Source organism: Gigantopelta aegis, chromosome 6, assembly GCF_016097555.1.
Source record: "Gigantopelta aegis isolate Gae_Host chromosome 6, Gae_host_genome, whole genome shotgun sequence".
Taxonomy (NCBI): domain Eukaryota; kingdom Metazoa; phylum Mollusca; class Gastropoda; order Neomphalida; family Peltospiridae; genus Gigantopelta; species Gigantopelta aegis.
The window spans coordinates 60,463,568-60,486,026 of NC_054704.1; the positions used below are offsets into that span (position 1 = coordinate 60,463,568).

Sequence of the window (22,459 nt, forward strand, 5' to 3'; positions counted from 1 at the left end):
TTATATAAAGGCATATTTTGAAAACAATAAGACTAGATATTAATTTGAATAAATACAAGTATATGTATAGTATTAGTCTTTTCGATTCTAACTAGGCTTACTAAGATGTTTTTTAAATGAAACTGAAAATTCCCCAAATTTTGTAAAACACTAAAATTCCAACAAAGTAAATTTTAGAAATAATACCCTGTGGTTCATTGATATTTTGTTTTGGATCAACTGAACATTGTATATCCAAGTTCAGATACATTGCCAAATTTACGGATGGACATTTTAGCTAAACCTAAATACGAAGAAACGAGACAAAGGGAGCTAAATTAATCATGCACTTTTACAAAAAAGTAAATACGATTTCTATATTTTCACTATAGTTAAAATACCTTGAAAATGTGACTTTTATATACATAGCAATGAAATATATAGATCTACGGAAACCATAAAAATTATATCGGGTGAAAAGTCACATTTTCAATGTAGAATATATAGAATATATAATAGAATAGAATAACTATAGCTATAACTATTAATATAATATAAAAAGTAGTCAATATGGCTGGTCTTTCAGACGTCTGTGATTTTAAAGTCTGCCATATAAATATATGACTGGTCATTGAAATCAAACCCACAATTGTATCAATCCACTGGCACATTTGTCAAAAGGGCCTAGCTGGTCATGAGATTAAACAGTCATTAACAATAACACCATTCTTGATGAGAAATCTATCGAGGTATTACATTCCAATTAAAACAAAGGACCCAGATTTTGCAACTTGTTACAGTTATTGTCCTGTCTCAATGAAATTGTCTTTGCAATCAACACCTATAGGGTTGAGTGTCCAATTCCGATGGTGTTGGCAAGAGGACACGTGAAATAAAAACTGTTTTGAAATAGCATAAAATATATTTTTAAAATCTGTAAATGTATTTATTGTTGACTATTCAATATACAGTGAAACCTGTCTAAACCGGATCACGTCAGGGACCTAATGTTTATTCGGTGTAGACAGGATCTGGTGTTTAAAGGGTTGCGTTTTAGAATACAGAGTTATTTCCCTTGACATTGGCATCGAATTCGTAACTATCCAAGAATTACTGAATTAATGTGACTTGTTCTAATAATAATGTAATTATATCCCAATTTTGTCCCAGACATTAAAGATTCCTTGCTGCATGAGGAAAAATGTAGCGGGTTTCCTCTGATGTTTGACATGCAATAGCTGATGATTAATGAATTTGCTGTAGTGGTGTTGTTAAACAAACCAAACTTCTTTTTTTATCTTACAAATATATATCGAATGTACTATTTTAATTTTAATTCCATAGAAGTTTCTTTTTCAAAAGAAAAACATAAAAGAATTTCTATTTATGAAATAAAATACTAGAAAAGAATCTTTACATTTTGTTTTCCTTTAACACTTTGCAGTGTGTATGTAGCAAAGATGGGGTGAAAATCAGTATGGATTGCTTTGTGAAACGCTTTCAGCCGGAGTTGTATGAACTGTGGAAGGCCGGAAAAGATATCGCTGTTCACCCCGAAGAGGACCATAGCAAGAAAGGTGTTTTGAGCCAGCCTATGTAAGTTTTTTTTTTTTTAATTGGGAAGTAATTGTCGATATTTTGGAAATTAAAATGTAGATTGTTAATATTTACCTCCTGGTACTGGTAAGATGTCTGTCTCGTATTCATCAAGTTAAACCACTTTGGGAACCAGTCAAATTAGATTGCAAATGTTGAGTGAAAAAACGGCCTACTTGCAAGGGCAAGACGTTAGTGAGCACATTTCCCCAAAATCCATCACTTGTTTTCCACTTTCACTTTCTGGGCCGAGTTCAGTCAGACCGAGCAAAAACGTCAGCTAGACTGGTTTACGCACTTCACAGTAAATCAAATTGTGAAGTAGGGAACCAATCAGATAGTTCACATACGTTAGTGAAATGTTTGCTGACTGAACGTGGGGGTGCTATTTTCAAACCAACAGGATATCATGTGATCATTTAAAGTATTGCATAAGATAAACTGCAGAGAAATATGTACTAGAATTTAGTTGCACATCCAGCATGAATAACATAACTAAAATTCAAGAATAATTATTTTAATTGGATAAACCGTTGAACAGGTTTTTGTTGTACCACATGACCAATGAAAAATAATGAAACTATTTCATTTATTAATTTAAAATAATAATTGAAAAACGTGGATAATGCCGAATAGTATTAACGAATATGATTTGCCAATCGAATAAATTATTTTTATCGGCCAAAGCATTTGGAACTTCTTGGTATATCAAATATTTCCGTGATATGGGATCCCCAAACTGGCGTGCCTCTTTCAAAATTTTGTTAATTTGATTGGATTCTAAACTATAGACCCAGTGACTGACTTCGGTCCATGTTTGAATGCCATGCACATTTTCATAATAATATATATTTTTAATTACAATTAAAAAAATTATCAATTCTTTGCTACACAAAAATGCATTTGATTAGCTAAACACAATGTTTATGTTGCATTTTGCGATGTGATACCGTTTATTTCACACCCTGCTGCAATATATACTGTATTTTTTGTGATTACCCCAAGTTAGGTTGTTATCAAATTTACCAGTCTTTACTTGCAAGTTTGTCAATAATAAACATTCAAATTTTTTTGTCCTTTGATGTGTGAATTACACTTTAAAAAACAACAACCACCTATTAACACTGTTAGCAAAACTGCAAGGGCTACATTACCAGGGGTTTCCCCAGGGCCGTTAGGCGTAGAAACCCCTTAAATCAATTGCCGCTACGTCTTGATTTGAAGTGCTTTAGAAAAACCATTAGACAAGTATGAGCGTGACAGTCGATTACCTCTGTCAAACAACTGGTGTGACAGTATCTCAAGCACACCTAATCACTATCGTAGGTAAAACATTTCCTATATACCTAACAATGGACCAGTCGTTTGCTAACAATTAGTATTTGGTAATTTTACCACATCTACTGGGACCGTTAATCCACCAGGAAGGTGCTTATGAGTAACAGGATTCCCATGCCAAGCAATCAAGCTTCAAAACCGATCAAAGAAGATGGGTTTATTGTTTATGTATACAGATTATTTTTCTTAATTGGTATTAACTAATAGTAACAATGAATAGAGGACGAACCCACATGGAGTGAAAAAAAAAAATCCAAAAAAATAATAATAATAAATAGATAAATAATCACAAGCTACACTAGTCCAGTCTGTAAAATGAAATGAGCTGTCTTTTTCATTTTCCTCTGTCACCATGGAGTTTGGTTTGTACGATTGTTTTAATAGGTCACTCAGATTGTCTCAAACCTTGATAGGTTGGGCACTGCTGTAGGATGTGCTCCGTATTTTGGTCTTTTGAGTCCACAATTGCAAGTTGGTGAAAGTGCTAGCTCGAACATTTTGAATATGTTGAGGTAATTAAAAGTGAACACCACTGATTACTATTCAGCCAATCTAAGACAGACAATTTCTGTCAATCAAACTGTTTTGACAAACTGAGGGTTCAAGTCCTCTCTGTTACTGTGTGAAGTGTACTGTTTGGCTTTAATCAAACATTAATCTTCACCAGCTTCATGGGTGAAATATACATGTCTGCGAGCTTCATGGGTAAAATATACATGTCTGTGTCGACTCTTTTACCTGGTTCTTTCTTCTTTTAGATCAAGTAAACATTTCTGTCTTTTAGATGTCTTGCATGGTGGTTAAAAATGTAACATCAAATACAACAACTGTAGAACAATGTTTTATTTCATGTTATTACAACTTGGTAATTTTTACCTTAGTGTAACATCTGCAAAACTCTACTCTGTTAATGATGACAACATTTTATAATAATTATTTATGATACTGGTTATAATAGTGATACTGGGAGTAAGAATAATTTGCTTTATAGTCCGGGAGCCAAGTCTGAAAAGAGGCCTAGAAAATGGTTGAGCACATCACCCACTACACAGTTGGTTTCTCACTTCAGGCTGCTTAGGGTTCCTAGCCCTGGTGTAGAGTTGAATTGTGGCAGCCGGTGCACATTTTCTAAAAAAAAAAAAAATTACATTTAAAAACAAAGAATTTGAACCAGGAAGTAAATGAGGCACAGGCCTACTCTATCCCCGCTGTCAAAAGTGGGAAACACTGACCTGTATGACCACCAAGAATCCATTGCGCTAAACCGGAAATAATTGCAACTCCAAAGTAGTCTGTTAAAATCACATAATCGGAATACCTGTAATGTTTTTAATACAAGTCGATATTTCCCATTTAATTAGAATGCTAATTTATGCAGAGCATAACTTCATACATCGTACATAAACATTTGTGTAGACACTTATTTTATTGTTGCAACAGTTAAGGGAGGTCCCCATATGAATATTTTTTGTTGTAGTCTAGGTGTATCACTAATTTAGACTGAGAAATTAAGGATTGAACTATACACCTGTGTTTAATTTATGCTCATGCTGTATAACATGTTATACCGCCATAATGTTTTGTGCATATCTTGTTTTGTTGTTAATTATATTATGCATAATTATATATATATTATAAATATGTAATTCGCGGAAAATATCTTGAAGAAAAGGCCGTCGTTTAAAAGTTATAAAACAATGTCAAAACTGTAAATGATTGACAGGACCATGTTTAGTTTCGGTTCACTGCCACTGACCTATATATCGAGCTTGACCTGACCTTGTCTGAATATGTAATATTTGCACACAAGACACTGGTTAAGTTATAGAGAAACATGTGGTAATTGAGTGTGAGTACTGGGACTGACTAGTAATTCTTACTTGTGCACTTTTTTGTTTTTGGTTCACGCTTTGTAATCATACTGGAACAAATAAAATGTTATCATTACTAAGTTCTTGTTCATAATTTCGGGAAAATAACACGGTTTGTGAATGTTGTGTTTTGTTTATGGTACCCAACTGACCTATTTATGTGAAGTGAAATTGAAAGCCACACAACCAACAATTATTTGTTTGAATTTAAGAGATAATTGATATCTTTATTATTAAATACAACTGATACTTAACTGTAATTAAGTTTGTGACTTTGTTTTAACTGCGGATTATTTAAAGATGTGGTTTATGTAAGGACGTAGTTCAAAAAATTGCCTAAAAACAAGGAGTGCAGTTTGTACACCAGTATGTGTAATATGAGGGAAAATAAGGTACTATATTAAGACTACATGCATATGAAGAAATATTAGGGTGCTTTTAAAAAAAGGCTAATGACTAATATCATAGTATGAAACATGTGTTACGCACTATTTGTTATGTATGCCAACAATGTCAGAATCAGAGGATTAATATTTGCTTGTTCATTATTCTCCATTCTTTTGTTTGGAAATTTGATCAGAGCCTTAAGAAAGATTAATTTACTTTTCTTTATTGCAGAGATGCTGTGAAGAAAATAGAAGCAAACAGCTCAGGAAGGGTGTCCACCAAACGTCATCCAATATCTAGTCTGTCTGATATTGAACAGTCGCGCAAGAGGGGGAAAGGAGCATCAATATTTAAAGATGCTGAAACTTCTAGTATTTTGCCAGAAGAGGAGTCGGAAGTTCAAGAGACAGACAAGAAAATCAAGGTAAAAAAAGAAAAAAGAGAGCTTACTGAAGAAGAAAAAGAAATGCGTAAGCAACGTCGTAAAAAGAAAGAGGAGGACAAGAAAAGAAACTTGGAAAATGCATCCAAGTTGGATTCCAAGTTTGATGAAAAGATGTCACCAACAGACAGTCCCAAATTGTCCCCTAATAATAAATATCCAAAACGACCATCTGAAAGTGAAGAGGCACTTTTGGCCAAGAGAAAAATTGAATTCTACCTTAAAGATTCAAAGTGTGATGACAAAGAATCCAAAGTCACTGAACCAAAGACAAATACATCATTTCAAGCTGCTTTTGAAAAGCTCATTTCCCAATCTGTAAGAAAAGAGGAAATTACTACAAATAAAACTGCAAACAGTCAGTTTGATGATTCTTCCGAGATTGGACAGCTTACTGAGGAAGAACCACCAGAGAAGAAACAGAAGACTGAAATAACTGAAATGAAAGTCATTCCTCTTGATAAAGTCAAACTAACATCTACCAAGTCAACAATAATGATAAATAGTTGTGGTGTTACACTTGCAAATTCAGGTGTCATGTCTGGGCATTCTCAAGTGAAAGGAAGTCAAAAACATGTTCATGAGAAACAAATCTTAGCATACCATTTTCAAAACCAAGGGGCAGCACAAAATAACAAATGTAGCCTACTGAATGCAAACACTTCAAATTTGTCAAGGCCTGAACTGATGCAGATGTTAAACTCACAGCAGAAAAAAGCAACTGTTGGCTCTAATCAGAATTCCCAATTTTTAACATATGATGAGCGGTTTGGAATTGAACAGAATACAAGCAAGGTAGCTGGATTTAATGGTGAAAATCAAACATCTGCATCTGGGATTTTGAAACCAATAGCTGCAATCTATCAGAAATCAAGGGAAAAGCGTTTACTGGCACAAGATCACATTCATGCTTCGAAAGTTATTCCCTTAGCTCACATTTCACAGATTGTTGGTGACAGAGGTGCTTCAAATAACAACAATATTTTGGAATCTAATAATTTTTCATCAAAAGGGAATACATTTTCAACCAATTCCAGTTCAATGGTATCAACAGGTTCTTTGTATGGTGTTTCTAGTACTACTGCTTCCATAGTACGTGCTGTTTCAAGCATTTTGCAGAGACATCCCATGACAAATCTTCCTTGCAAGACATCATATCAGAATAGGTCAGTGCAGCAACCACGACAATCAAAACAAAACCCAACTCAAATGGACTTGCTGGAAAAAGCCAAGTGTATCCAGTCGAATACTAGTATGGAAGGAATGCTGATTAAAGAACACTCATATCCTCTGATGCAGGCTTTGGTGAATGCTGCCAACAGCCAAGCAATACAAAGTTCCAGTAGACAAGGGCAAACAGTAGGATGTGTGAAAAGTACTTCAGTTCCTGCAGGCCATTCATCGTCAGTATCGATACCCTGCCCCCTGTTGCATGCAGCGGTATCTGCAAATTTGTTGCAAGTTAATAAACCATCTGTAACATCTGCACAAAATCTTAAGTTACCTAGTACAGGTTGCCAGATGGATAATCATGTATCTATGCAGTCTTGTGTAAAAAATGGGCAATATGGATCAGAAGTACATACTACATTGCAGAGTCCTAACACTGTTGGCACGCCGGTTCAAACCAATAAACCTCCAACATTACTTATTCCTTCCAAAATAAACGGTCAAAGAACAGTTAATATATCCAATGTCATGACATCTGTGCAGTCCCAGTTCATTATCCAAAGTGGGACACAATTCAGCCCGTACAACATTCAGCCTGCCTGGCAAGATCAAAACGTTGTGTGTGCTCCAGTCTCTGTTAACAAAGTAAACAATAATGCAACAATTAAGCATCTCACTAGTCCTGTCAGAATGGTCCTCCCAGGTAATGCAACTGTGTTGACTAGAGCTGGTTGTCCATCACAAGTTTTACCTGTTCGTGTGGGTTTCAACTCTAACCTGACTTTGAAATGTCCAACCAGGACAGCAGAAAAGCATGTTCATCTTTTAAGCAGACAGGATGCCAATAATGCCCCAGAATCCTTTCTAGCTTGTGCAGATCCAGTTCTACCAAATGAAGACAATGTGTCCTCACTAGTGACATCTTTGATGATTGAACAAAGCACAGTTTTACAGTCGAAGTCCAATAATAGTGTGGGGCCTAACACGTTGTTGCTGCCTACTTCTGTTAGATCACAACTTGTACCTCAGCCAGACACCCAGGTATCTTATACAAGTCCTTCAAGTAACATTGTAACTTTACAGCAACCCCAAACATGCACTTTTTCAAGTGGCGGCAGCCATTCAGACCATACCTTTTCACCATCCAGTACCATCTACAGTGCTGGGAGTACATCATCTCAAAATCCAGTGAATAGCTCCTGCAAATTGGTGAGTCCGATTTCTACTGGTTTGTCAGCAAATTACACAAATATACTGACCATTAATGGATGCCATGACCATATGTATGTGTGTCAATCGAAAAATGGTGCTAATGCTGGTAACTTGTTACTGGACAGAGCCAGATCTGGTGGTGATGACTTTCATGTTGGTAACCTGATGGACAGTCGGGGTGGTGGTATTGTGCAATCACCAATTTCAGGTAACAAGGTATATCTTGCATTTTTTTTACTGCATTTAATGTATATGTAATTTTGTTTTTCTCTTTATACAGTGTATTAATAAGTTAACTGATTTTGCCTATTATTTTTGTCTTATTTGATTGCACAAAAGTTATGTTCAGCATTGTCTTATGTGCTCTATTCAAGAGATGATCAATTATTTTAGGAATGCCTTTTTTAAACTCGTCAGAAAAGTATGGTGGCCGAAAACAAATTATCTGGGCAACTATGTTTTCATTTTCAGTGGGCCAAAGTTGTGTTAAATAGCCCAAGCACAAAATATTCATATTTCAGGTTTGTTTTAAATAATTGAAAATATTTAATTATCACTTTGTATAAAAATAAGCATAAGTAAGCATATGAAAAATGTTTCAATAAAATAATATTGATTTGAAGAACCACCTATAGATTTTATTTCATTTCATTTCATTTCAACTTGTTTCAATACTTATATGCAATTAAGGTTCGAGCACGCTGTCCTGGGCACACACCTTAGCTATCTGGGCTGTCGGTCCAGGACAGTGGGTTAGTGGTTAGTGAAAGAAGTTGGTGTAGTGGTCTTACTCCTACCTACTCACAGAATCATCAAAACTCACTCTCGTTGGGAGCCAGTACCGAGCTGCAAATCCAGTACCTACCAGCCGAGACCTTTTGTTGTAGATAGCAATGATATCAACATACATATTAAAATAAAATGTTTCGAATAGTTACAAACTGGATCAGGAAGTCTTGCTTTGATCAGGACTTCACCAAACTACATCCAGTCTACAAAATCAATGTTTATAAATGGATATTGGCAAATTATATTACGTCGATACATTCAGTTTTGCGAACCACGAGCAATAATTTTAATTTGAAATAAATATATGCAATACAGTTATTAATAGTGATTTATGTGTTATAGAAACAAGATCATTCAAATAATAATTTCACCTTTTTTTTTTACTTTTTTATTCTTCTTTTTTTTTTTACTGAGAATAATTTATTTTTAATTTTAGCACCATTTCATTCCCCCCCCCCCCCAATACCTTTATAAATAAAAAAGGTGAAATATAGGTATTGTATACATTTGGTGAGAAAGTAAATATTGTCTCCTCTTCTTTTTTTTACAAGATATTTACATGTTGGCTAGTTTTTGTGATGTAATTTTGCAACACTTTTGTTCTTTCAAGCTTGGTAGTGACATTTACATTCATGAACTTGTAGTGAAGATTGCATATTAATTAATCCAAAGCTACAAACTTTGTATTTCCATATTTTTAAAAAGTGTTGATAGGACTACTACAATACCTGCATTGTTTAGTGTTCACATCTGCTATACTTTGTTAAATTGTTATTAAATTGCATATACCATTATGATTATAAATAAATGCTTTCATCAAATCCTTGGTTTCAGACTTTGTAAATTTTTCCTCCTTCTGATGTCAAATATATCTTTTAAAGGTTGTATATACTAGAAAAATGGTTGACTTGACCTGTCTTTGAATGTATTGCATCACTGACATTAACTATTTCACTGTTGGTGGATTTTCTGTTTAACCAGTATGTTTGCAAGCCATTCTCTGATTTAGTCAAATTTATTTTTCAATGTAATGTCCAGCATAGTATTGTCCCATTCATCATATTGGCTGGTGAAAGTAACCTCTGATTAGCCATGTTGACATATTATCAGAAAACGTCTTCAGTATTAACTATTATTGTAGCAAATGTCAAGACTGCTAGCTATTGTAAAAATAAGACAGGAAAATGAAGGAAACAAGTTGCAAGAATGATAACTATCATTCCAAAACAATAAATAAAACTGACAATCAAAAGAAAGTATATATATATATATACCAAAACATTCTTAAAAAATAAACACGATATGTACATGGAAGGTTAGATAGATCCAAGTATTAATTGACATAACCAATAATTGCACATTGCAGCATTTGGGTGATGTTAAACTTTCAAAATGATTTCAAGCATCAAATTTACATTGTATGTGAAATATGATACTCTTGCACATAAGGGTGCCATAATAAAGAACAAGCACCAATGAACTGAAAAACGCCCAAGAATATGGAACGGCTCACTGCTGAAGAAAAGGAGACAGCAATAAGCAGTCAGGAGAAAGTTATGCTCATGTCTCAAGAGTTATGAATTGTACGAAAACGATGAACACCAGATTGATGCAGCATTACAGGGTGACTGGTAGGACTGAAGACGGACAAAGTGGAAAACCTTGAATCACAACAGCCAATGAGGAACATAATCTACTTGCCTGCAGTGACTGCACTTAGACGTGCCATCAGCCATCGCAGAGTATGCCGAACATGTATCTATCAATGTGTGGGAGAGAGAACAGCTGCCCGTTCTGATCGGAAGACTACCATTTGATGGAGATATTGTTATTGTTTGGGGTGGTATCTGTGGCCAGCATTGGACAGACCTTGTTGTCATTGAATGAAATTTTGCCACAGAGCATTACATCAACCAGGTTTTATGCCCCTTCAGTTATCGTTATTGCAGTACTACCCCCAGGATCTTGTTTCAACAGGACAATGCAAGATCTCACAAATTCTGCATTGTGTAACAGTTCTTCGTTGCAATTAACATTAATATTTTGCCAATGCCAGCCCATTCACCTGATTTGTCACTCAATAGAACATCGATGGGATCGTCTTGGCCAGAGAATCCAATGAACAGAAATCAAATGGTTCAGAAAATGAGCGAAGAATGGAGGGAAATACCTGGTGCTGTCATCAGATGCTAACGAACTTTCTTTGACTGCATGTGCACCCTTGCATACATGCAAATGATGGACATGCACAATATTGAAACATTGATATTCATTTCCTTACAATTATAGTCATGTTTATTAACACATTGTCATGAGTGATGTTATGTGGAATTACAAATTTTACTCTTCACGCTAATTGTAACTGTGATGTTCACATTTCATAGTGTTCATATCTTGCCAAATAATTATACTTTAGAAGTATCACTTGCATCAACTTGTTTCATTTTTTCAAAAAACATTATCAGTATACTTTCTTTCGATCATCAGTTTATTATTATAAGGCTTAAAAAAATTGTGTTTTAGGTAGGATCTACTGTTCTTTTCTACATTTTTACTCTCTTCACCTACATATTAAAAAAAATAATATACATTAAAAAAAATTAGTGTCTCTTTTGTTTTGTTTTTTTCTAGGTAGGGTCCAGTTCTTGGAAACACAATTTCTTTTTTTCACCTAATAGGTTCTTGATTATACTGATAGTAAACAATCCAGTTAATGAGAATAAGATGAAGGAAGGAAAAAAATATTTTATTTGACGACGCACTCGACACATTTTATTTACGGTTATATGGCGTCGGACATATGGTTAAGGACCACACAGATATTGAGAGAGAAAATGTGCTGTCACCACTTCATGGGCTGCTCTTTTCAATTGACAACAAGGGATCTTTTATATGCACCATCCTACAAACAGGATAGTACATACCACAGCCTTTGTTAACCAATTGTGGAGCACTGGCTGGAGCGAGAAATAGCCCAGTGGGCCCACCGACAGGAGAATGAAATGAAATGCAACATATTCTGATTAAGAAAGAGTTGGTCTGTATTTTTAGAAATTTATGCAACTCCAGAAACTGATTATAAAGTTTTGCTCAGCCATCTGACTGTAAATAAAATGTGTTGAGTGCGTCGTTAAATAAAACATTTCCTTCTTCTTTTATTGATTACTTCAAGACATAAATTCAACCATGTAAATTTCTTTGTACTTTGTTCTTATGACATTTTGAAAATGCTAAATAACATGACTCGGTAGTTACTTTCATCGTACAGTGAGCAGGGGTAGGCCAATTGTAAACATGTATGCATTTTTGATTGCATTAATTTTGTAGGGTTTTTTTGTGCATTGTTGGTTTGAGTAACAATTAAAAAGTTTCTTCAACTAATGATTATAATAAAAGTATTAAGTACTGTGAATTAACAGGGACCCATGTTACATGTAGGATGTTCCAAACTTTGAGACATCCATCTTGTAGTGACCTGTTAATGGTGAATTTTCTTTGAGACTGACTACAAAGAGCTCATCAAAGATTTAAATACAATGTATATAAATATGTGAGGTTAATGCCTAAAATATAACACCAAATAACAGTATTGTCTTAGATTAGGCTAGTTATATAATTTTAGTTTTTGATGTATTGGTATTTGCAACCATTGTAGTATTTATTGATTATTTGCAGTTTTATTTTTTCATTTTATTCATAATAATGTCTTCTCTTTACAGGATACTATTTCCCTTACTACTGCTAAGGAAGAATCATCATCATCATCATTATCATCAACGTCGTCGTCGTCTTCATCATCATCATCAACATCATCATCGGAAAACATATTGCAAACTCTTGCTCATGATAATAAACTGAAATCCAAAAAAGACACTGTGTATCAACAAAAGAAAAACTGTTCTTCCAAGGACCTGACAGATGATGTGAAAGGTAAATTGTTATTAAAAATGGTTTCATTTACTTGCACAAAAATAAATTAACAAAGAGAGCTTACAATCACTTTATTTTACTCCATTGTAACAAAGTATAAATTTGCTGTATGAAAAATATACTCTGTCAAAAAAGAAACGCATAGGTGATGCAGAAAGACGAAAAGTGTTTGATTTTACAAAATATTGGGTTTTTTTTGTACAATGTTGCTGAATGATCATGTTTGTTAATGTTCCTTGAATTGAATAGCATGCCCAAATGCACCCTAAAACAAATTTAACGCACGTTGTGCAACAATTGCAGGAAATCGGCGTGAAATGGTCAGATTTTGGCGAATGCAAATGAAACTCGGGGGGAGGGGTGGGGGAGAGATTGGGGCAGTGATGGGTATTTAAAGCTGCAATGATGCCTCATTTCCATTTTGACGTAGACTAGTTACAAAATGCCAAGACTAAACCTGCCAAATCGAAACATTGCAATAGGCCGCCTCCAGTTAGGTGAATCGCAGTCAGCAGTCGCACACCACATGAACGTCTCTGGGACAGGTACCAGCAGTTTCAATCAGCTGAAGACCGGCACATAAGTGGAGGACCTAGCATAACAATTGCAGCACAAGATCGCTACATCTGGGTTTTGCACTTGCATCACCGAACTGCCACAGCAACGAACACTGCTGGACACATACCTGGTTTGAGAAGGGTGTCTGCACAAACCATTTGGAACCGACTTCGAGAATCTGGTTTACGGACTAGGACTATGTTGGCCCCGTCTTGCGATGTCAACATCAACATTTATGTGTTCGCTGGTGCACGAATGTACAGGGATGGAACTTGGGAAACTGGCGGCGAGTATGGTTCAGTGACGAGTCACGTTTCCTTCTACAGCAACGTGATGGACGACAACGTGTTTACAGACACCGCAATGAACGTTTTGCCAACAACTGCGTCGCCCAAGTTGACAGATTCGGTAGAGGTAGTGTCATGATGTGGGCAGCCATCTCATACACCGGCAGAAGTGAACTTGTGTTCGTACAAGGCAACCTGACAGCTGTACACTACCGGGATGAAATTCTTCGCCGTCACATGCTTCTCATTTTGGATCGACAGAGAGAACTCTTTCAGCAGGACAATGCCAGGCTGCATACGGCACGTGTAACAATGGATTTCTTACAGAATTAGAACATTAATGTGCTGCCATGGCCATCAAGATCGCCAGATCTCAACCCCATTGAACATCTATAGGACGAACTGGACAGACGTGTACGCTAGCATGACCTGGAGCCTCGGACGCTTCCGCAACTGTCAAATGCACTGTAGGAAGAATGGGATAGGATTCCACGTGCCCGGATTCAGAGACTCATTTAGTCTATGCCAAGGAGATGTCGCGCAGTGATTTCTGCTGCTGGTGGCCACACAAGGTACTGATTTCAGCACCCTCTTTGCGACGCTGTTTGGTGACAAAATTGCCTCCACTGCCATCAATCTATAGCAAGAACATTGTCACATACTAATGTAAAATTTGACTGTGATACTATCATAAATAACAAAGTTATGCCACTTTGTATTAAAGAGATAATTCTATGAATATTTCGCCTATAAGTATATAACAAATAGGCATATTTCATGTCTTGGTGTCTCGTCTGAAAATATTTGACTAATGCATTATCATGATTGTGTTAAACATTATGTTCAAGAAATTTACATGTACTGCACATGATGAATGTATTGTGATATTTAGCTCTGTTGCAGACTTTTGAGAGCAAAAAGCATTTGTCTGGACATGTTTATTGTTGGAGGTTCAGATAACATAACATTTTTGTTTGCTGCTTTAAAAATATTTTAAAATCCTTTCAGAATCACATGCAGAGGTAATTGTCAAGTCCAAAGTGTTTGTGCATCCTGAACCGTGGGCCAAGCATCTGACACCCATGTGGCAGGAGCAGCCACATAACTTTGACACAGAAGTCAATTTCAACGAGTTTATGTCTCATCAACCACCACATTGCGCCATTTGTAGTCTTTTTAAACCAAATGAGGTAGGTAAATTTGATGGTCGTCTCCTTATTATGTTACAGTTATCTTTGTTATTAAAATGAGAATGTAAGCACTTGATGCATTTTTATTTATATGTGCCAGAAATTGACAGCACTTTAATGTTTTTTGAGAAAGAAAAAATATTTTAGTACTTTCTTAAATTTATCCAAAAATTGTTTAGTAAAAAGATTTGGAATTGAGAAAACATCTTCTTTTTAAATAATCTTCTTTTAAGTTAACTGGTAGACTAGGTGGATCATTGTTTTTAATTTATTTACTGTGATTGAATTTCCATCAATAGGAACTTATTTATTGATTTTTTAACCAGTTGAGCAAAATTTGATCATTTTTAATGTTGTAATTGTAGGAAATGGGAGATATTGACTTCAGAAAGCCATGCTCTTCCTTTCAAAATTCGGTACCAGAACGGTCATTACCCATGATTCCAGAAATTTGTTTTGCTGCAAGTAGTGTGAACCCAAGTCCATTTGTAGACTCACCTGTTCTTGATGCCAGCGGTTGTAGTCCACTTTTAGTCTGTGCTAAATGCAAAGTCTGTGTTCATGCCAGTAAGTACATTATTAGTTCTCTACCGGTCCAACCTGAGGGGATTATAGGTTTCGTCTTCATCTATCTGTCAGTTTTTCCCTTCCACCAGTCTGTCCCACACATAGTTTTATGAACCTTTTTCCCCAGCAATGCCTTTATCATGTACTGTTGCAGATTAAGTTTGACTTTTATGGCGATTTACCTATGTTTCGAAGAGATGTGGCCCTTAAACTTTGGAGAAATTTGTAGGGGCCATGTATTGCTTTAGGTTGTACTGTACCAAATAAAATCCCATGGGCAACCATGTTAACATTTGTGTTTAAAAACACTACATGCAATATATCAACCAAACTATCTCCCATAAATGTCTTTACTACAACCCCGACCTCAAAGTATTAACTGAAGAAAATGGCACCTTTCATAGCTCATTTTCCATATAACCAGATGTTTTTACAACACCCCTAGTTTTAACACAAAATTTTAGCACTGTTATCTCCACTTCTGCTAACTGGTAGTAAAATGTTACTAACCGAGATGCAATGTTAATTTTATATGGTTGATTAAAAAAGGTAAAAAGGATTACCGTATATTGCCGTGTATTAGCAGACTTTTGAATTCTAAAAATACTTTCCAAAGGAATAGAGTCGGCTTGTACATGGAGGCAAAAAATTGGTTCATAAAATTCCAATGGAAAACGTTCTCGACTGTGACTTATAAATTTTGATCAGACCCTAAAAGCCTTTCACAGCTTATGTAAAGATAATTGGTGCACAGTATAAATAAAACACCCCATCATGCAATATTATGTATTTTTTTTGTTCGTGAATGCTTTAATAGTTTGATGAATAATAATAATTACTTGTTTTATTGTCATTTCAATGGTAAAAACATGTTCTTTCACTGACAACTCTATATCATTTTATATTATCCATATAGTTCAAGATATTCAGGGAAATATAACCATTATGACCCACGTACGACATAATGATTTCACGTGCACAGCGAATGATGTAATTTTGTGAAGCGACGTCATAACTTAATGTGGCTTCACCAGTGTAAACGCTTATTTTGGGGTCTATTTTTAGTTACTTTTGAAACGTTTTGACATGGTCCTAGCTTGTTATTCATGAAAATAATATTTGGAATAATGTGGATAATAAAGAAATTATTATACTCGCATGTGAATCGTACTTATTTTACGAAACTCATGTCAGGATTCATGTATTACCCTCGCTCTGGCTCGGGTAATACAGTAATCGTGACACTCATTTCGTAAAATCAGTACGAAACACAAGCTTGTATAATAATCTGTATGTAAGCTCTTACTTGATTGGATCTACTTAGAATTTTTTGTTTTTATGTAGGTAATTTTGATCTAATGACCCAAGCCCTATTATATGTGGCTAAGGTCATGCAGCAGGTTATTCTTTCCTTTAAATAATAAGATTTTTTTTTTTAATCCATATACAGTTACCGTATATCTTCGCCTATAAGTCGAATTTTTTTCACCCAAAAATTATTTTATAACTTGGGGGGTCGACTTATAAGAGGGTAACAAAATTTCACCAAAAAATATTACTGTTTTGGGGATTATTTTACAAGTTTTATTGTTGAAGTATGCCATGTATTTATACTCAAATATGTTAATTTGACATTTATTTTTTATAACCTTTTTTTTTTGGCATTAGAACGGTTTTCGTTATTACGATCTCACTCACATGCCAAGACAACAACTTAGTTAAATTAGTCATCACTAATTGTAAAAATGTAAACAATACTAACTACCTGTTGCCTGAGTTTATTTTATCTGGTCACTGGCATTAATGGTTGTTCAAACAATTTTTGGCGGTGATTAACTTCATGAATATTACTGAGATTTCCCTTAAAATAGACTGATCTTGCAGTTCACTATTCTAGAGCAATAGGGACACACATCATTTGGTAAAAAACCAGTGTACTTTCCAGAGTTGTCCTCCTTACATGTATTAATATGTGATACTTTCAGTTTTATCGTCATCTGTTGGCAGTGTTTATAAATAAAGCACAAAACCATCTGTACAGTACCATTAACAGTCAAACAGCTTTCACTCTCTTAAGGGAATATTTCGTTTTGATGCTATGTAATAATGATAGTTTGATTGAAATAGTCTGATTATATTGCGATGTACAAAACGTGAAAACCGAAGTTTGTAAAATAATTTTCTTTTGTTCAAATATTGTACATTATTGTTCTCATGTGCAGAAAATAAGAAATATTTCAATATTTATAAGTTGTTTTTCATGGGTCGACTTATAAACGGGTCAATGAAAAAATACGTTTTCAGGGCTTGAAATTAGGGACTCGACTTATAGCCGAGATCGACTTACAGGCGAAGATATACGGTAGTAGCATATGACACAGAATTCTGTATACTAATACTGTTGATAAAGTTCTTCTCTGAAAATTTTTAAACCGAATTTTTAGCCCTGTTTCACCTGTTCTTTATGTCATTGGTAATGTGAGCTCTCGTGGAATCCATAACAGGAATGGGTTTTCGCTGGTGGGAAAAAAACCTTCTGAGCATTTAACATAACATGTTTTTAACCATCATCGCTTCATCCATCCATCCACCCTTTTTCATACAACCGTCTATGATGAGTCGTATTATGGTATGGCGTTGTCCGTCTGTTAACTTTTTCTTTTTTCTTGTCCAGACCATATCTTGCATACAGATGCATACAGGACCATCAAATCTCACATGTAGGAACAACTTTGGATGGGGGGGGTGTCCCATACTATTACTAGGTCACTGTGACCTACTTTTCACTGTCTTTTGCACATAACAGTAAATCCTTGTCCAGACCATATCTTGCATAGTGAAAGTTTGTTACCTTTAGTATTTAAAATTTTCAGTTATATTGCTTTAACTTCATTGCTAATACTAATACTAATGAAACCACAATTTATCCAGATTTTGTTACTCACTTGTCCTATCCATAAAATATAATTACTCTTCCAGTATGCAAATCAGCACCAACATTACATATGATAATTTCTTGGTAGTTCTATATTGTTAACATGACGTACATAAACTGTTTCTCTGCCAATGTAAATGTGTCACCAGAGTACCCATCCTTAACATAATTTCCATTTCTAATAAAGAACTATAACTTCATTATCAGACAGCACCTTCTCCAATGAATACAGTATCATCAGTAGTTGGTCCAAAACAAACTGTTCATCCATCCCATTGCAAACATTTCACATAATTAGAATTGAATCATACCCGTAATATATTCATTAATATCTATGGTTTTCCATCAAACTTCTGACCGGTGTATCGTGTGCCTCACCGGTACTCTTGTTACTACATCTTACAATTCCAGCTGGGATTTTTTGGCTGGGTATTGTAACGCTCTTAAAAATAACCATGGGTGGTAGTTTCCATGTATATGCAGTGCAGGCGAGCACCATGGTTAGTGACATCTTTTCATAGCCAGTTGTTCTGATTGTTAAAACTTGAACTTATAGAACATCCATTCTCAGAGTTTAGTTCCAGTAAATCTAGAAATTCAGTGTATGGTTTTTCTTTCCTGCCGATATACAGACTGCATCTCATGGCTAGGTTTTTTAGAGCTTGATCTCTAGCAGAACCAAATGCATATGTCAATGTTTTGTGTATTTTAAGATGCCAGTTTCAATTTCTAAACGTAATATGACCCACAGATGCCATGTGACGTTCAAGATTAGGTTTAAATATATAGTTAGTTCCATACTGTCTGTAAGCTTTCATGCCTTGAGCAGTGTTTCCCAGGTACAATGTTGCAATACATTTAAAGTGTTTCTGACAAACTTTATACGTGACATGCGTTACCTTTTGATCTGTGCTGTCAAAAACAAACTGGTACATTTCATTTATTTCTTTAGACCAGGAATTTAAAAAGGTTTTTTGGTTAGTTTTTGTAGGTGTTGTTACAGGTTTTTTTTAGGTGTCATACCAGGTTACATTTCAAAGATTTGCTTATTCGTAAACAGTACATGGGATACTTTTGTTGATCAATGTATTTTGCGCATTGGCTCAATGTTTGTATGCATATTACTGAAGCACATTTCTGCAGCTGACAGAAAGATTTATTGATTAACAAGAGCAAATAATTCAAGGTTAGGAACATAATATTAGTGAACTAACATAGAAATATTTGGATTACTAAATTACTGTCTGATTATTATGTAAGAACTGAACAACCAAGTTCTCTTCGTTGGCAATTTGGTTCATAAACATAGGTCAACTAACTAGTCTTGATAAACCACCATGTTTCAAACATGCACAGATTCAAATGTATGCTACATTTGTTTAAAGCCAATTTAAACTGAAGTTTGAAAACCAGACTTTTTCTATTTCATAAATGATCGGAAATATTTGACACTAATTCAAATAGATTGGGATGTTTTATGCTTTCATGAATCAGATTTTTAGATTTGCAAAACATTTTAGGCCTGAATACAGACTGAAGAAGATGACCATTGGGATTACTCATCGACGAGTGAAAATTAAAATAAACTACTTCTTTTTTTTTGTGAAACCGTCAGGAATCATGATCATATGAATTTTAAAAATATTAATCAAGTTCTTTTGTAAATTTTATTAGGATAATTAGTCCGAACCAAATTGTTAACAACTACAATAAATTACTCTCCTACTTTTAATTACCATTACATTTCACCCAAATTTTGTACAGACACAAGTTTTGAAAAAACTATTACAGTGGCACAGATTGAACATATGAGACTGCAACAATGTCACCAATATTGACTTTGCTGAGATCACATAGGGCAAAATGCATGCAGTTTTCTGTCATCTTCCATTTTACTTTTTCATAAGAGGTGAAAGCCTCCGAAGTATGTGACTTAATTAATATGAAATTAATGTGCTCTAGTGGAATCTTTTAAACAAAACAAACTTTAAAAAAAAAAATAATATGACATTATTACGCTTGCTTTTATATCATAACACGTTTTGACGTTGTTAGATTAAGTCCTATCCTTTCACCCCTCTTGTAGAGTATTCCATAAAAAGGCAAAATGGCACCCAGCACAAAATTACATTCTTTTTACTCTATGCGATCTCATCAAAGTCAATATACATGTAGGTGACATAGTTATTATCTAGTATGTGGAATCTGTGTCATTGTAACTGGGTTTTTTCAAGATTTCTGTCTGGACAAAATGTGGGTAAAAATCTAACAAAAAATAAAGAATTAAATGAACTTGGTTGAATATTTGTATGTTTTATGTTTCAGGTTGCTATGGTGTATTTGATGTTGCTGAGGATAAAGAGTGGAAATGTACTCGATGCGCTAATCATATTACGCAAGCTGTAGGTATTACTTTTATCAATTGTCTAATTTTGGGGGAATTGTTTTAAAGCTTGGCTATTTGGCTTACCTGCTAAAATTGTCATTATTACACAGCAGAAATCAACACACTTGTCAGTTCCATGCGGCAGCAATGCAACACAGTCATCAAATTGCAAGGTGGCTACACCAGATGTTAATGTGTGATTTTTGTTTATGATACCACACACATTTTATCAATAAATTCTTCCTTCTATCGTAAAATTTGGGCCATATTTCTTTTCCAAACAAATGCACCATAGAACACTCTTTCAATATAAATATAAACATATTTTGGTTTGTTTTGACCTTTCCAAATATCTGCTGTCAAACTTACCAGAAGTTTCTTTTTTGGTTCAATATATAAGAACAAAAAAAAGAGGTAAATGTATCATTTGTAACACAGTAACAGAAAACTGTCATGTTTTATTTTGGCAACTGGTGTAAAGTCATATCATAGTATAATTTTTGTATTGTTTTGATGTCTGACTTAAATTGTAAAACATATTAAAGATTTATATTGTTGAAAATTACCTTAACATTAGTTGCATTGCTATTTTAGGATTGTGCGTTGTGCTTTTTACGTGGTGGAGCCTTAAAGCCTACAACAGATGGCCGCTGGGTACATATCATTTGTGCTCTGGCTATAACAGAAGTTCACTTTCAGGATGTGAAAAACAGAGAACCTGTCAACATTGGCAGAATGACAGAGGCTAGATTAAAATTAGTATGTACTATTTAATTTTCTATGGTGTTAATGTTAAAATTTGTAATAACATCTTATGTATTGTTTTGATTTTAAAAAGTTTTTGGCAATTAAAACTAATTTTAGTAACATATACTATTTTGCACAAGTAAAAATGTGAACAGAACTTAGTGTTGATTATAACACCTGTAGCAGACACATGCATTAGTGAGACCTAAAACTATGACTGCTAGCTTTGAACTAGTGATTAGATAACTCGTAATTTAGTTTGTCATTACTTCCTGATTTCTTAAGAATTCACTCTTGTAATATGTAAGGCGTTTGTTTTTTGTAGAGATGCATTCATTGCTTCTCCCTCACTAAGACGTGGAGTGCTGATGCAGCGTGTACCCAGTGTTCACTTGGCAGATGTACTCAGGCATTCCACGTAACATGTGCCCATGCTGCAGGCGTGCTGTTCGAGACCAGTGACTGGCCCTATCCTGTATATATTACATGTCAAAAACACATGGCAGCTTTAAAGGAAAAGGTTATATTTTTTTACTGATTACTACCACATTTATATGTTTCAAAATGTAATGAAAAATTCTGAACAATAACAGAAACTGTCACAGGTATTTTGCCAATTTGATCCCAAATGCCATGACGCATAAAAAACAAAAACATTAAAAATATAACATATTAAGATTGGATTAGTAGAAGAAATAAATATATGTTTAAAGGTAAAGCCAATTTAACCTGACTACTGCAGGCGAGATATCTCACCTGACGTCACACCCAGTCAACATACTGTTCATTGTATACAGTGCATTCCCCAATTCATATATCCTGCTGTTTTGCACACAGCACTCACTGGGGAAACGGATTACTTGACAAGATGGTGGCTTTTGTTTTGGGGTTTTAGTTTCAGTGAAAAATACCTTGGAATTTTTAGTTCAAAAAGTGGTTTTCTGCAAGTATTTTCTCTTGACAACAATGGCAGCATGTTGTGGTCATTTTCAGGGATCGACAGCTTATTGTGACAGCTAATTTGATAATAAATTTGATTGTTTTACCAACTACGAAAATCACCAAATATTGGGTT

General features: G+C 34.7%; 1 protein-coding gene across 3 annotated transcripts in view; it reads left to right on the plus strand.

Moving 5' to 3' along the window:
• Nucleotides 1-22,459, plus strand: part of LOC121373905 (lysine-specific demethylase 4A-like) — a 73,854-nt gene that overhangs the window by 39,528 nt on the left and 11,867 nt on the right. Inside the window, exons 7-14 of one of the 3 annotated variants that reach the window (XM_041500717.1) lie at nucleotides 1,424-1,575; nucleotides 5,403-8,211; nucleotides 12,504-12,714; nucleotides 14,568-14,749; nucleotides 15,115-15,316; nucleotides 20,577-20,653; nucleotides 21,232-21,396; nucleotides 21,710-21,904. In XM_041500717.1, the coding sequence (XP_041356651.1) occupies nucleotides 1,424-1,575; nucleotides 5,403-8,211; nucleotides 12,504-12,714; nucleotides 14,568-14,749; nucleotides 15,115-15,316; nucleotides 20,577-20,653; nucleotides 21,232-21,396; nucleotides 21,710-21,904 (3,993 nt within the window). The remainder of the gene's footprint in view (nucleotides 1-1,423; nucleotides 1,576-5,402; nucleotides 8,212-12,503; nucleotides 12,715-14,567; nucleotides 14,750-15,114; nucleotides 15,317-20,576; nucleotides 20,654-21,231; nucleotides 21,397-21,709; nucleotides 21,905-22,459) is intronic. The other 2 variants (XM_041500718.1, XM_041500719.1) reach the window with 2 other exon arrangements.